The sequence below is a fragment of the Trachurus japonicus genome, chromosome 24 (genome assembly GCF_045865225.1).
Source record: "Trachurus japonicus isolate A0001 chromosome 24, Traja_1.0".
Lineage (NCBI taxonomy): Eukaryota > Metazoa > Chordata > Actinopteri > Carangiformes > Carangidae > Trachurus > Trachurus japonicus.
In genome coordinates this window covers 15,134,692-15,150,546 of record NC_140930.1, presented here as the reverse complement: position 1 = coordinate 15,150,546, position 15,855 = coordinate 15,134,692, and the positions used below count along the sequence as shown (strand labels likewise).

Below are 15,855 nucleotides of genomic sequence, written 5' to 3'. Positions count from 1 at the left end.
TTCAATGCTGAAAGCTGTAAACATGAGCCACCATTGTTTTTGTGCAAAAACAAACAGAAGACAGTAACAACATAATTGAATCTGAGACTTTGCAAACTGGTGTTCATATCATCACGCTACATCACGTCATGTACGGATGATGTGAATCAGAAAAGGCGGAAAGGTCTCCGGACAGACTGTGCGAAGTACAGAATGAAGTGTATCTCGAGGAAATGTGCAAAAGGGAAGAGGAAACTGTGATGTCAAGAAATTACTGTTTCCTGTCCGACATTCTTATCCATCCCTCCGGCCCACACGCAAACTGGAGGAGTGGTGGGACGGAGGGGAGGGGGCTCGTGAGGATAGAGGACTGAGAGGGGAAAGTGGTGGATGGGGAGACGGATTAAAGTGGACTGGAGAGTGGATTTAGGTAAAAAAAAAAAAAAAAGAACAAGTGAAAAGAAGAGAGAAGGATTGAAAAGTGGAGGAGAGAGGAGACGTGCTGAATGAAAAATAATCTGTGATCTTTCACACACTCACAAACCTTGTTTCCCTTTCCTTCGATTATTTCAACATCATCCTATCCCATTCTTGGAAGAGTAGGAGGCGTTTTCTTCTGCGCTGTCCGATGATGTCATGCACTTCTTTGCAGGCTACAAAAAGCTCTTCAGCCCACCCAACCCCCACCCGGCCGACCATTCAAGACCCCTCCTCAAACATTCCTCAACTGAGGCACGTTTTCTGATCTATCAAGATATCTGGGGCGTCACCCCCTCATACTTGCCTTGTGTTATGTAGACCAGTTTAAATGTGCAGTCTACTGTATTTACTGTTGTTGGTGAGAGTCTGTTTTAGTCAAATTACCATTTAAACAATATAAGGAAATGATCATATTGCACTTTGTCAAATGGTTTCATTTTTCTTTATCAGCTGGTTTCAGGTATTTCCCGCACATAATTAGGTCAATGGTAACTCTGGAATTTCCAAAAGTCGTTGGCAGCTGTTTTTATTATGTTAGTTGTGAATTGTTATAAGTTTTGCTGTCGCTACATAACCAACAGTAGCATTAACAGCTGTTTAATCACTCGTCCAGAAGAACCATTACAAGTTCAGCATCAAACTTAAGCCCTTTGCTCGCCAAGAGCTGTCTCCAGAGTTGGACAGCAACCCCGCTCCTAACTCAGTTTGTCTATCACCTCTTCTCTTCTATTAGCCAACCAACCCGAATGTGTATTTCAACTTTTTGTAAATGGAACAATGACTGAATGTCTTGTCACTGCAGGGCTAATGAAAAGTAGTGCCGAACCAGGAAAACCATTGTTGTAGAGTTAGAGGATTATACAGGGGGTCTTCTTTCCTTCATTACTTAGTTTTAATGATATAATATATCATCTAATGCAAAGATACGACCCTTTGACATGTCTTAATAGGGATGCCAATGCAGAAGACAGCAGGCTTAAGTGGTATCAAGCCAAAGTAATATATGGATACTCTTAATTAATTCAGAGCTAGCTGTTGTCTTTTCACAGGATTTATTGATTAAAAAATCCCACTGTCTTCTTACTGCAAGATGAATCAGGCGGATTCTTCACAGAGATATTTCCCATACAGCTCAGCGACGCCTGAAGCTACATGTGTGCCTAAATTAAATTCTAGCTGTATGTATGGAAGTCCAGGAATGTGACTGATGTGTAGGCTATGACTCATATGAAGGAAGTTGGGAGGGAAAAGGGAAATAGTGGGCTGACCCAACTCCTAAATTCCCTTCAGTCTGAATCACTGTCAACTCAGCTCAATATACAGTAAGAGAGTCACAATAAAAAATAGTGAAACACCTACCAGATGAGTCACTACGGTCACAGAGCGTTGGCATGTCAGAATGAAATTCTTTGTTAATGACTGTGTGAGTCTTGCGTGATTGAGCCATAGTATTTAACTTTTAACGTGCCAATGCTTAATGATGCATAGATGGAATACTATTATATACTTAGACCGAGTTACTACGACTAGAGAATAGATTAGAAATGCCTAACCAATTTGCTCTTCATAAAAGAATAGCCAGCATTTATCCATAATGTTATAAAAAGTTATCTCGTTACTCTCGGAAACTTTTGCCTGAATAAAATATGTCTCATTAGATTTGGGAATATCTTCATGTCCTTCCTCTCCCAACTCCTCTTTTCTCAGCTCTTGCCAACTCTGATAAAAAACCATGAAGTTGTCTATTCATGGGCAAAGACCTTGGTATTCACACTCCTCTCTATTGAGGAGTGAATCTGAAGAAACTCACAGGAAGTCGGGTCAAAGAAAAAGAAAATGAAGCGATGTGTTTCTGTTGTCGTCTCACTTTGAGCAGATTTGATTTTTAAATGCTGTTGTTTTGGTTGTGTATTGGAAATCTAAGAGACTCAAAAGACTAAAAATGACACTTGATTTTTGAGGTGAGGTTTGAGGTTGTTGAATGCATTTTAAAGCAAACACATACGCTCATCTGTGTTGGGGGGGTGGGGGGGGGGGGGGGGTTGGCTGCTTCCAGACGGTACTTGATTACTGCTGTTATCACCTATTTGGGAGCTCTCTACTTGGAATTCACACATTCCTGTGGGACTATGCCGAACTGTGACAGATCTGATTATGTTGGTATTTACCTGAGGATTTATCTGCATTCCTTCTCGTACCCCCCCCAAACACCAACACCACCACCACCCCCTCCCCAGACAAAAGCTGAATTAAATGTGTCTGCAATGGTGTAATTGAGAAGGGCCCATTAACATTCAGAGGGAGCAGGCGACAACTCGATCACACACACACACACACACACACACACACACACACACACACACACAAACACACACACACCCATCCATGGTTTGAGTTGAGGCCCTGGGTATGAACTTTGCCTCAAACAAGGAGATGTTTGAGGTGTTCTATGAAAAGTTTCTTTTTTTAATTCATTTTTGTCCTAAAGAAAAAAAGTCACACGTCTTCAATTAGGGACCAAACCAAATAGAGAAAGTTTTGTGTCCAAACTACATCCTGAAATTCCCTCTGGTTTGTCTCCGTCAACATTCATCTACATGTGCAGCCCTAAAAGAGATAAGAGGTGTGTGTGTGTATGTGTGTGTGTGTGTGTGTGTGTGTGTGTGTGTGTGTGGGGGGGGGGGGGTACTGGTTTGCCTCCTGAAAAGAGGAGCAGAGGGGAGAAAGGTGGGGCGGGGGTGTATTAGACTGATTTCCAGTTGCTTTCCAAACAAAACAAAAAAAAGCAGATGAGAAAATGTCTCTTCAGGAAACTTGGAGATTTGAAGGCCACTGAAAGTTATCTAATCCCCCACCCCCAAGAAACAATGTAGCTATATGAGTCTGTGTGTGACTAACAGGGTGGGTGTGGGGGGGTTGTATGGAGTTTTAACTATGTCCAATAGTGGACAACAAATGCTTCCTTGAGAGATCACATGATGAGCTGCAGTCGTCGTACCGGGGTGGACGCTGAGGTCTGAGGTATAGGGCGAGTGGATGAGGGAAGAAGGAGGAGGAAGAGGAGGGGGGAGAAGAGTGGGGGGTGGGGGAAGGAGTGGATTGGATTGGGGGAGGAGGGGAGGGAGGGGATGGGGGCTCATTCAGAACAGCTGAAGAAAGGAGAGGGAGGTGGGAGGAAGAGGGAGGCAGGGGTGGTCCTAACATGACATGTGTGTCAGTCTGTTGAAATGTGTGTGGAGCCCACTCTTGTGTTCACACTGACTGAGAAGCACCGGATAGACGGAGACGGAGAGCGAGAGAAGAAGGACGGACACACAGCTTCTGCCCTCACAACAAGTTTAGGAGTTAAGACAACTTTACAAAGCAGATCTCAGATTTTCAGTCTGTGTGTGCAGACAAGAGAAGGGAAACAAGAAAAAGACTAAACAGAATACATTCTAAAATATTTTTTATACATTTTTTTTGTGTCTTATTTTTATTTTTGTATTTTTTTTGAGTAAAGGATTTTTGGACTTTTACCAATGCTTGGAACAATTACTTTAACAGGTAAGCAAAAGGCCACATTTATACCTCTTGATTCATGATGATTTGAGTTATATGTTAAAGCATATTAACAACTCTGTGGGCTTGTAGTAAAGTTTATTTAAAATGTAAACTTTTCAACAACTTTGTGACTTTTAAAGTGGTTTATTTAGAATATCTTGAGACCCAGAGCAAGTGGTTTCTCCCTGCATGAGTGAATGCAGCCGAAGGCATTGTTGTCCTGAGGGTGTGGTTAGTTAGCATTGTGGTTTGCAGATGTCCCGGCACGAGCGACTGATTTCAGTTAGAGATGACTTTGTTTTGATGGCGGCTGAATCTTGTTGTGTAGAAACTCAAAAAATCATGCTCCACTGTTGCATTTTTCAGATTTCGCAAAGATTAAAGAGTGAGATTTAATCCTGTTTCTGAGCTGTACTCATCAAGTGTTCATTCATCGTTCCTGTGCATCACCAGTGGTTTTAGTAGGATGTGCCAGAGCAAGTCCTGCTATTTACAAAACACCCCCTCTCTTTTTTTTTTTTCTTTTTTTTTTTTTTTTTTACAGTTACTCTGTAGTAAAAACATGTTTATCCACTGTACTAACAAAGACCATTCACAGTGTAACCACAGTCTCTTCCCCAAAAAACCAACTGCTGAGTTGCTCCCAGCTCTGGGGTATACATCCCAAACAAGCAACAAACTTTTTGGTGGGAAAAGAATTTCACACAGTGACAGCTGCCAAATTGAGCTATATGAAGATGCATTCACAGACATGTTTTTCAAGAGCCTGCTTTTAGCTCCTGTCACAATTCAAGTCAGCTCAAGTCAGCATTCTGTCATGTGAAGTATTTCATTAGGTTAGAGTGGGATCCTAATTCCCAGTGGGGTTATACAGCTTAGCCACAGAGGATAGGGAGGGAGGAGAGCGGGGCGTATGGAATTAATTACATGCCAAGACTGATTCTTCTTCTGGCCTTATAACTGGGAGTGATGGTTGAAACAGAGTTGGGCTTCAATATTTTGCCTCACGGTGACCTGAGGTACATGACTGGAATGTCAAAGTACTGATATTAATGGATAATATTTGTGTTTTTTCCCCCGTATTTTTGCAGTAACATAAAACAGCATGCACTTACTTTAGACTTTGTCTTGATGTTAATTAGATAACAGGGAGGTATTTGGTGCTGAGGTGGGTGTTATTCATGCCTTTTATTTGACTGTTAATGTGTAGGTTCCCCCTGCTCCCCCCCTCGGAGCCACGGAGACACTGACCACACCTTTGATACAGAGAGGGGGTGCGAGAATGGGGTCCTGACTGTTGGGGGGTGGGTGGCGTGTCTCCTTGCTCTCTTTTTTTGTTTTTTAACTGACTTCTTTTGTTTAAATGGCCTCCGCTCCAGACTACAGTGATTATGACAAGGATTTGCATAGATTTGGCAAAGTTTGGAAATCATCAAGCACAGGAAGAATAGCTGCCATTGAGCACACAGCTACCCCCCCCCCCCCCTCCTCCTCCTCCTCCTCCTCCTCCTCCTCCTCCTCCTCCCCTCCCATTCTTAACAAGACCCAAATCCATAGTAGTGGTGAAACAGCCACAACAGAACCGTTATCTGATCCCACTGGAGACTGGGGTAGATTCGCAACAATTGTTTTTCTGGCTGCGGCAAAGATATTTAATATGAGAGCATCGCCTTACCACATGCTCACACATAAACAAAGCCTGTCTCCAGCAGAGAGAAGCAATTTCAGCTATGAATGTGTGTGTCTGAGATATGTAACACCCTCTAAAGTGAGTTAGGGCTTCAGCCCCAGGGCAGCGACCCCCCCCCCCCCCCTTCAAGCCTGTCCCTTCATCTCTTAAGTGTCCCTGATACTCACCCCCTGTAGCCTCACCCCTCACACTTGCATTCTTTCTGTTACAGTCGTTATTCAAAACACCCAAAAACTCACCCACCCACCCATCCACCCCTCCCCCTCCTCACATTAGGACCCCCACCAAACCAAATCAGTCTAAGGATGTTAACAGTTGTGTGCCTGTTAAAAAGAAAAAGAGTTGGGCCGGAAGAGAAAGATCAAAAAGACGACAGAGATGCCAGTAGTCTGTTAAATCAACATGGTTCCTGTTTTATTATCCATGTAAGATACACATGGCCTCTTCTGGCTAACAGTCTGACCCACTCCTACACACACACACACACACACACACACAAAGTCTTCAATGCACCGGAACTATAGGAACTGGTGTGATTTGTAGACTGATGCGTGTTTAGAAAGAGTTGAGCTGAAGTTGTGTCGACCAATTAGAAGCTTAGGTTGCATATCAGATGGATATTTTGCTTGCTGACTTGTGTTGATATGATGTTTGTAGTCTTTCTGGTCCTGACTTGCTTTCTCAACAGTGTTATTGGACAAGCTTCCTGAAAATAACACATATGTGAGGCAGATGCCACTGCCATGTGACATCTTATAAACCCTGTCTTTATATGCATGTTTACATCACTTTAGTAAACTTTGCAAACTCCAAACTGCACCGTGTCTTGATAATGAGAAAGTTGACCACACCCCTTCTTTTATTTTCAGAGGCCAGAGAGGGTTAGAAGGCTATTGTGTTTGCATGAGAGTGTGCCCTGGGAAGGGGGGGTGGGTCCCCATCCATCCTGCTGTGGTGGAATTTGGGTCAAGGGGATTGGGACGTATTTTAAGGAGGGGTAGTAGCGGCCTGTATTGTTTGGTTTGAATCCTATATGGGCTCAGACGAGACGCAGCCGAAAAACAAATAAACATTCCCCCTGGCATTTAAATTCAGATTATGTTTAGCGCTCCCCAAAATAATTCCCCCAAACATAGATAGAACAGCATAGTTTACATTCCTCACAAGGCCCATCCATACATAAGGTGTGGGCGTGCCTACTAACAACATTAGTATGTGAAAACACTTCTTTATTTTGTACCACAAATGTAGCATGAAGTGCTGCGGTATTTTAAAAGGTTTTACCTAATTACAGGTGAGCTTTAAAATATCTGTTTTTACATTTTAGAGTTCAAATATTCCAGGAATGCAGTGGTATGAAGTAAAGCGTCATGTCTATAATTTAGGAAAAGGATGTGGACAGATGTGGGCGCACAGTTTTACATATTTGTGTGTGAGACAAGAACCAGTCTATGTCAGATATGGAGAGATTTTACAATCTTCATAGAAAAAAACCAAAGAGATCAAAAAGATGAATTGGCCTTTTTTTCCTATACTATTTATATATTTCTATTTGTGTTGAATTAAAGTCAGTGGAACTAGTTGTGCACTGGTGTGAGTTTTGCTGATGATTGACAGACACAAATAGTAGAGGACAGCTCTCAGTGTAGTTCCCACAGTGTGCCTGGTTTCTGGAAGTGCTTATGTATCTTTGTATTTCCCAGTGTGTGTAATCAGGTAAGCTGATATGTAAGCATTTAAAGTCCTGGGAATTTGTTTTGAGGGTCCAGTGGTATCAGATGTGAGGTTTCCCAGACTGCACTGAGATTGGAGTAGAAAGCAAAGGAAAAAAAGGACGAAAGCTTCAGACACTCGCGGGTCGTCATCCCCCTACGCCTTCCTCTGTCAAAACACAGATAATGGATATGGATGTGTGTTTCATACATGTGGTTTCTGTCTCTTATCTTAACTGTTGTTTATCTTGCATTGGTATAACTACCAATGAATTATTCATGATAATAGAATAAGTGTTTCAGTTTGGCTAGTTTGAAACTAGAAGTGGGTCAAATGAGGCGTCATTGTGAAGCTGTGCTGCATGCCTGCAAACACATTGTGTTTTGGGACAATAATCCACAACTTGCCAGTAGCATTACTCTCAATGTGCAACTTTTTCTATGATTCTCCCTTTGGGGGATTTCCACTGTATTTATGTCAAAGCCCAAACTTTAATTCCCTTTGGCATGTTTACATAGCACAGGTTTTGAGGGACCGATTTACAATCTGATTACAATTAAGTGGTCATGTGCTTTATAAAACCATCTCACAGCATCAGAATCTCAGCAAATACTTTCTGTACAACATCTCTAATTATCTGCAGATGGCAAAGCGAGTCAATGATGACGTAAGAATCGTATTTGTTTTTAATGTAGTTTCTCCTTGGAGAAATGACATTTGATTAAACACAGACTGGCTGCTATAGTTTGGACCCGTGAGCTGATTTCCTCATCGTTACCTGAATTTGTTGAATTTAATGTTACAGAAAGATGTACCTCTGGTCACAGCGTTTTACATGAATATCACGGGAATATTATTAGTGAGTGGAGTATGAGCATTTGAACGAAGTAGTAAAACTTAAGTGAGAAATGAAATCAGTATCACGCTGACAGCTCTTTTCTTTTTTCTTGTCATTTCAGTTGGCCAGCCTGATGGTGTGTCTGTAGCCCAGAAGGAGGAGGCTCCTGAGACCATGGGCACCATCCAGGATGAAGTGGCCCCTCAAGTGAACGGCGAGAAAGTGGAGAAAGAGTCTCCTGATGCCAATGACATCTCTGCTGTTGAGGAGAAGGCAGCGGAGGAGAAACCCGATGATGCCAGTGAAGTGGGTTTTAAGAAGATCTTTCGCTTTGTGGGCTTTAAGTTCACTCTGAAGAAGGACAAGAGTGAGGAGAAAGACCCCGTGAAGCTGCTGACGGTCAAAGATAAAGAAGGAGAGGAGGTTTCTGGGACTGAGGAACCCACAAAAGAGGAGGAGGCTGCTGAGGAGAAGAGCACGGCTGAAGAAAAGGAGGCTGAGACAGAGGCAGCCACTGTTGAGGCAGAAGTCACTAAAGAGAATGATGAGAAAGCTGAAGCCACTGATGCCCCAGCTGAAGGCACCACCGCCGAAGCTACTGATGAAGCCGTAAAAGAGGACGAAGCAGAGAAGGATGGAGAGGCCGCTCCACCATCTCAGGAGACCACCCTGTCCCCCTTCAGGAAGCTGTTCAGTGGAGGACTCTTCTCTAACCTGAGAAAGAAGGCCAGCATCAAGAAGACAAAAGAGGAGGAGGACAAGGAGGCAGCTGCTGAGGAGGAGGCAGCTAAGACAGAGGAAACTGCTGCTGTGGATGAAAAGGAGGAGAAGGCTGAAGCAGAGCAAGAAACCAAGGAGGAGGAGGCAGCGGCAACTCCTGAGGAGGATAAGTCAGAGCCCAAGGAGGAGGCAGCAGCAACTCCCGAGGAAGCAAAACCAGAGGCAACCCCAGAGGCAGAGGTCACCGTTGAAACCGCTGTTCCTGCAGCAGCTGCTACTGAAGAGACCAAAAAAGAGGAGGAAAAGGCAGAAGGTGGTGCAGAAGAGGAGAAGGCTCCCGTGGAGGTGACCTCTGAGGCTGAGCTGCTTTCATCACAGGAGAAGGTGAAGCCCCAGGGAAGCCCTCTGAAGAAGCTCTTCACTGGAGCTGGACTAAAGAAGCTCTCCACTAAGAAACAGAAGACCAAGAAAGATGCTGAGAGCAAACTGACCGAGTCTGGGGAGCAGGCAGCTGAGCAACTTCAGTCCTCCACTGAGTCCACAGAGGCTCCCAAAGCTGACAGTGGACCCTCATCTCCCGAGGAATCAGGAGAGCACGTTATTGCTGTGGAGGTGACCCAGAATGGATCTAACCAAGAGGCTGAGGGAGAAGTTACCTCTGATGGGGAGAAGAAAAAAGAGGGAATCATTGCCTGGTCCTCCTTCAAGAAACTAGTGACACCCAAGAAGCTCGTCAAAAGGTCCTCTGAGAGTGAAGATGAAGCAACAGGTGAGAAACCAGCCAAGCCACTGCCCTCTTCTGAGAGCGCTGCATTAGCTGATAAGAGCGTTGAAGAGGACGCTGAGGTGGAAAAGCCAGCGGAGGAAGAGCCAAAGACCGAGAACACAGAGAAACTGGTCAGCAGCACCGAGGAGCCCAAAAGGAAAATGGACACCTCTGTCTCCTGGGAGGCCCTAATGTGTATGGGTGGACCTAAAAAGAGGACAAGGAAGACCTCCGACTCTGATGACGATGAGACCAAGATTGATGAGGAAGCTGCAGCAGCAGAGGGGGAACAGGAGGGCAAAACTGAAGCTGCCATCGTCTCCTCCCAAAACACAGAGAGTGATGGAGAAGTTGCTTCTTCCCCTGAACCTTTAAGCAGCCCACCTGAGAGAGAGTCCACCTGGGACACACTGAAACGCATGGTTATGTCAAAGAACAAGGCCAAATCTGAGGAAAAGCCAGAGGAGGGTGGAGAACAGGTCCAGTCAGACAGTGAAGCACCAAAGGATGAGTCCTCTTTCTCTCTGAGGAAGTTTTTCCCTGGACGCAGGAAGAAGAAGGCTGAAAAACAAGCTTCCACAGAGGTTGGCTCAGGCGAAGAGGACTCCGACACCCCAGCTGTGGTTCCTATGTCCGAGTATGACGAGCAAGTCGAGGCTGAGCAGGAAGTGGTGGCAGAACCAGCTGCAGTCCAGGTTAAAGCGTCCACTGAAGATCGATCCCCCTCATGGATTCCAGCATCCGTTGAAGATGCCGAGGAAAAGCACGATCAGCTGAGTGACATCCCAGAGGAGGCAGATGCTGCCACGCCTAAGTCTGTTGACACTGACGTTGCAGAAGATGAAGCTGAGGAACAAACATCGATACCCCCTAAAGTTTCAGGTCGCATGGGGCGCAGGCTGTCCACAGCTGAAGAGAAACCTGTCGCTGTGGCCACACCGGCAGTAACTACCCCAGTTCCTCAAGGGCCTCAGTCTGGAACTGCAGAGGAGGTTGTGGCGGCTGTTGAGGCTCAGATCAGTGAAATCCCAATCCAGACATCTGTGACTGTTGAAGATGTACCATTAGAGGTCGCTACTGAGAACACTGAGTATGAACCACCAACTGAGACAGCAGAGATCAAGGAAAATGCCATTCTGCAGCCACATGCTCAAGATGAAGCCATGGCTATCTGCACTGGACTCGGCACCAAGGAGATTGCTAAAGTAGCTCTGGAGAAGCCTGTGGTCCCCGTTGTAGAGTGCTTGGCTGTGGTCCGTGATGCTCTGAGCTCTGAAGTGTCAATTGAAGAGAAGCCAGCAAGTACAGAGGAAGCCACTCCTGGAGAAGATGAAGTGACCATGGCCCAAGCAGAGCAAGTAGAAACAGTTGATCTTGAGCCCATGGTTGAAACTTCACAGAGTGAAGTGATGGATGTTCAAACTGCCACGGAGAGCGACGAACCTGAGATAGAGAAGGCTGGAGTCATCAACACTGTCCCACAGGAGGCTGAGGTCATCCAGGCTACCTCTGTGAGCGAGAACTCCCCTAAGGCTGTTGTGGTCAATCCCATTACACCAACATCTGAATCAGCCATCTGCACTCAGAGCGTGGAAGTCTCTGAACCAACTGTGGAGACCAAGGAGGTGAAATTGGACACAGAGACACTTGCTGCCACAGAGGAAAATACACCCATAAAAGAAGTTGTCCAGGTTGTGACTGAAGAGCTATCTTCTACCATCTGTGAAACGGCAAAGATCACCATCACAAAAGAGATTGAGCCAGCCATCCCTGTAGCCATGCCAAGTGAGGAGGCTCCTGTTATCACAGAAACAGTGGTCCTTGTCGCCTCCCTCAGTCCAGAATCTGACCAGGTGGCTATCTCAGATGAGGTGAAAGACGCAGTCTGTGACACTCCAGTTGTAGAGATGGTGGAGGCCGCCATTGTTCAAACAGCAGAGTCGGAGATCAGCGCAGTCGCCGAGCAGGCCAACGAGGAGATGGAAGAAACCAAGGAGGATGTGCATGAGGCCGGTGAGATCGAGGCTCAGAGCATGGTCATTGCCCAGGCTGTTATTCAGGACGCCATGGACAAAGTTTCCGAGGAAAAGCCTGAACCCCCGAAGCCTGACACTCCAACAGCCACCACCCCAACACCAGTCCAGGCAACTGCAACAACAGAGAAAGAAATTGAGATGACAACAGAGGCCCCTGTTATCACCGAAACCCCTGTCGCTGTCATCTGTGAAAAACCAGCACCAAAGTCTCCTCGACCACTTCATGTTGCCATGGAGGTTACCGACAATGTCCCAATAGAGGTCATAGAGACCACCGATGCCCCTGCAGTGGAAGAGGAGAAGAAACCAGAGGAGGAGTTGAAGAAAGCTGTGGAGGTAAAAGTAAGTGAAGAAAGCATTGTAGTGGAAGAAGTCGTAGAAATAAAGGTGGAGAGTCAGACTGGTGAAGAGCCCGAAGAGGTCAAAGAGGAACAGAGCAAAGAAGAAGAAGAAACAGTTCAGGAACCAGATGTAAAAGAAGCAGCCGAGGAAGTGAAACCACAATCAGAGGAGAACAAAGAGAAAGTGCTGGAGATCCACATGCCAGTCCAGGTGGTCCTCCAGACAGCGGAGGTGGTTGAGGAATCGGTGGAAGAGGAGGCTGCGGTAGAGTTCGACAGCAATGGCCCCGTGGCCGAAGACACCAGCGCGAAAGCCGAGAGCCCCGCAAGTGCGAGCAAACTCTCAACGGTGTCAGAAGAAACTCCAGCAGCAGAAGAGGAGGCAGCAGCCAGCCAGCCAGAGACAGAGTCAGAGACAGAGAAACCATCTTCAGGAAAGTGCGCGGAGGTGATGGCGCAGGTGATCGAAGTGATCGAGGAAGCGGTGAAGGAGATCGAGCCTGTGTCCACAGAGATCACAGCAGCATCATGAGCAGGTGAGACTGAACTTTCGACGCTAATATACTGTATGTTTGAATGTTCTTCACAATTGTTCTATACAGTAATAGATTAAAATGCAGGTTTCTCAGTACTCCATCAGGTATTACATTATTACATTTCCATAGTGATTTAAAAAAAAGCTAGTTATTTTCAAAATTCCTTTGTTGGCCTATCGTACAATCTTCTCATAGTGGCTTTTTTTTAAAACATCAATGGGCCCTACTTTTATTAGGGAGAAGGGGAGGGGATTTGCCCACTGACCAGATGAAAAAGCTTTTGTTCAGGCTATGAGTAACCAGGGGACCTTTGATATCAAAGCAGGAATGCCGCCATTGACCCCCTCTTTGTAGGCTGGGGTCTTAAAGGGATGCGGTGTGTGAGGGGCAGATGAACTTGTGCTGAAAGACTGATTATGATTCCTCCACTCCCTCCTCCTGTTTTCCTTCTATCACGGGCTCAGTATGGAGTCAAGAAACCATGTCGGACTACGCATTTGTTAGGTTCAGTTACAAAGCTTCAAAGAGCTCAAGTTGGGTTTTTTTTCCCTTTTCGGTTGCTTTGAATGAATTATGTTTTCAATATGTGCAGAGGGACAGAGCAATTTGTTACGTGCAACAATGTTGCAGTGATAGTGACTTCTGGTATAAGAATTGAAGAGGAGGAAGAAACTATTTGTTTTAGCAAACATGCAGCTCTTAGAGAGAGTAGAGTCCAAACTGGAGTCTTGACTGGAGACGAACAGAAATTGGAGAGAGGCTTAGTGAGTTACAGCAGCTAATTAGCAGCATTAGGTGCGTCCTGAAACATCTAATAAACATGGAGAGGTATAAACAAGAAGAGTTGGTAAACATACAAAAAGAAAAAAAAGAAAAGTAAATAAATATGTTTTCATGTTATATGCTATTCATCTTTCTTGATTTACAGACATGGTTATAATCTAATCTAATCTTTTTCTTATAAAAGTTAATCAGTAACCCATGTCTCAGTATCCATGGCATTAATTCAATCAGTACAGTTCATCTTCTCCACAACAGTGAAGGAAGAGACAATACACACTAGCCAAAACATTAAGCTTAAAATGGGGGGGTCAACCTTAAAAAGAATAAAAATACAAGTTTTAGTAAGAACCAAAGAAATGTAAATTTATATATTCCTGTATTACATTGATGTGCAGATTTATAATAATTTTCTAATCACTGAGCAAAAAGATAAAATTGGTGTAATGACAATCTGTGTTGGTAGACAAAGTGTCTTTTCTTGTTTCTAATATGTCTTTTTGTGCATCTCCACCACAGCTGAAGATACAAGACTAATGCCTGGGAGACACACTGTCTGGACCAGGAAGAGAGAGAGAGAGAGAGAAAGAGAGAGAGAGAGGAAGAGAGAGATAGAGAAAGAAGGGGGCTGCTCTGTGGTAACACGCCAAGACTGGGCCCCGCCCAGAGAGTCCGAGTGACGGAGCAACCGCTCTGCCATTCTCTCCACCTCCCCCTCCCTCCACCTGTACTCCGACCCCGTCCTGCAGCCCTCCCCACGGTCACAACAACGTGACGTCCCCCCACCCCCCCGCCCCCGCAGACACAATCCTCACCCACTCACTGACTCTCTCACGCACACTCACGCATGTCCTGTGCCTCAGAAGCATCCCATCTGGCTTCTAATCGGTGTGATGTATGTCCAATGTCTCAGTGACTTTCCATTGCCCTTGCTGCATAAGGCGAGAGTCTGCAAAACCTGGTCGAGTGTGTATCTGTGCATGTGTGTTCGCGTGTGCTTGTATGTGTATAGTAGCGAGAGTGAGATGGCGTCAGAAGGTGAAGAGATGGAGGATTATTATCTTGTATATTGTATTTATATCTTGAGTATCCTTTCATTCACCCCTAAGTCTTTATTTTTTCATTTTTGTTATTGTATGAACATTGTTGCCTGTTTTTTTTGTCTTGTTTTCTGTTTTTAAATTCCCATATTAAGCTGTGAGTCATAAGGTATTCTTCTGAGCAACATGACAGTGAGTTTAATGGGTGAATACAGAGAAACGTTAAAAATGTTTCTAATAAAATTTAACAAAACAAATGTGAAAGTGTTGCCCTGAAAGTGCCTTGTGTGTCACAGCTTAAACTGTCATATCCACGAGAATATTTCAAGCATCTGTAGCAATTATAAACTAAACCATGGTACAAGTGTGATTCCGCTGACAGTAAGTGATGATGCTGACTGCAGAAATGAAAACAGGAGAGCAGAGAGCGTGATGATACCTACCAGAAATGCACCACGTGTTTGACTTTTGGTCACTGTGTTCCTCACTTTGCACCCCGGCAAAATTACACAATAAGCTTCATGTAGATAAGAAACAAAACAATCACTGCCTGATTTACTGTGAAAAAGAAAACATTGTTACGCATTGTTTCATGTAATAATACAATAAAATATTATAATAACACCCTTACTTGATCATGTGGCAGAGGTAGTGGGTAAACAGTAATTTGCGATTTGTGACACTGGAGGAGTCATGTTGGGTAGACACGTGCATTTAAGAGACACTTCTGGTGTTCACAGTGTTTAATGGCCATGTTACTATGTGACATATGTATCACTGGTGTGTGGTAGTTTCACTGAGGTTGAACACCTTCCTTATTACACAATATTTATATTTCTTGATGAAAAGACTGTATGTTGACACCCTCTGCTGCCCACAAAAAGTAGTACACTCTCTCATCTTCAGTCATTTTTGACTTAAACTGTGTGTGTTGTTAACAAGGGGGATAAAAGTATGAAAATGGTCTGTTTGGTCTCATGCTAGGCCTGCACTATGTCCTGTTCCTCACCAAGCATGATAGCTCAGGTTCATTAAACTGGCACAAGTTAAGAGCGTAGGCTCACTTGCTTGTGGATTTAGAGAGGCACAGACTGCATGGTACCAGAAATAACAACAATAGCTCATTTTATTCTTAATTTAAAGCCAAATCGAGTTAGGATGAATCAGGGAGTCACGGACTTTCCATTGCTAACAGGATAAGTTGCATTGTATAAGTCACACTCAATTAGATTTCCAAAGCATCTACTCAGCTACTTTGAGTCATTCATCAAACCTAAGTCATAAGGTCAGGGGCTTATTTTTGAAGTTTACTGGCAAAGTGGGAGTTGATTTAGGCTGGGGGAATATCTGAAACATTCCTTGGCTCCAGTTTTACCACCAAAACAAACATGTG

At 44.5% G+C, this 15,855-nt stretch overlaps 1 protein-coding gene across 2 annotated transcripts in view; it reads left to right on the top strand.

Annotated features, from left to right (window-relative positions):
* akap12b (A kinase (PRKA) anchor protein 12b) overlaps positions 1 to 15,090 on the top strand; it is a 44,396-nt gene extending 29,306 nt beyond the window's left edge. Inside the window, exons 1-3 of one of the 2 annotated variants that reach the window (XM_085771509.1) lie at positions 3,624 to 4,005; positions 8,365 to 12,642; positions 13,942 to 15,090. In XM_085771509.1, the coding sequence (XP_085627635.1) occupies positions 3,981 to 4,005; positions 8,365 to 12,638 (4,299 nt within the window). In that variant the 5' untranslated portion in view covers positions 3,624 to 3,980 and the 3' untranslated portion in view covers positions 12,639 to 12,642; positions 13,942 to 15,090. Of the gene's footprint in view, positions 1 to 3,623; positions 4,006 to 8,364; positions 12,643 to 13,941 lie in introns of those variants that run through there. The other variant, XM_085771508.1, reaches the window with a different exon arrangement.
* Positions 15,091 to 15,855: the final 765 nt, after the last annotated feature.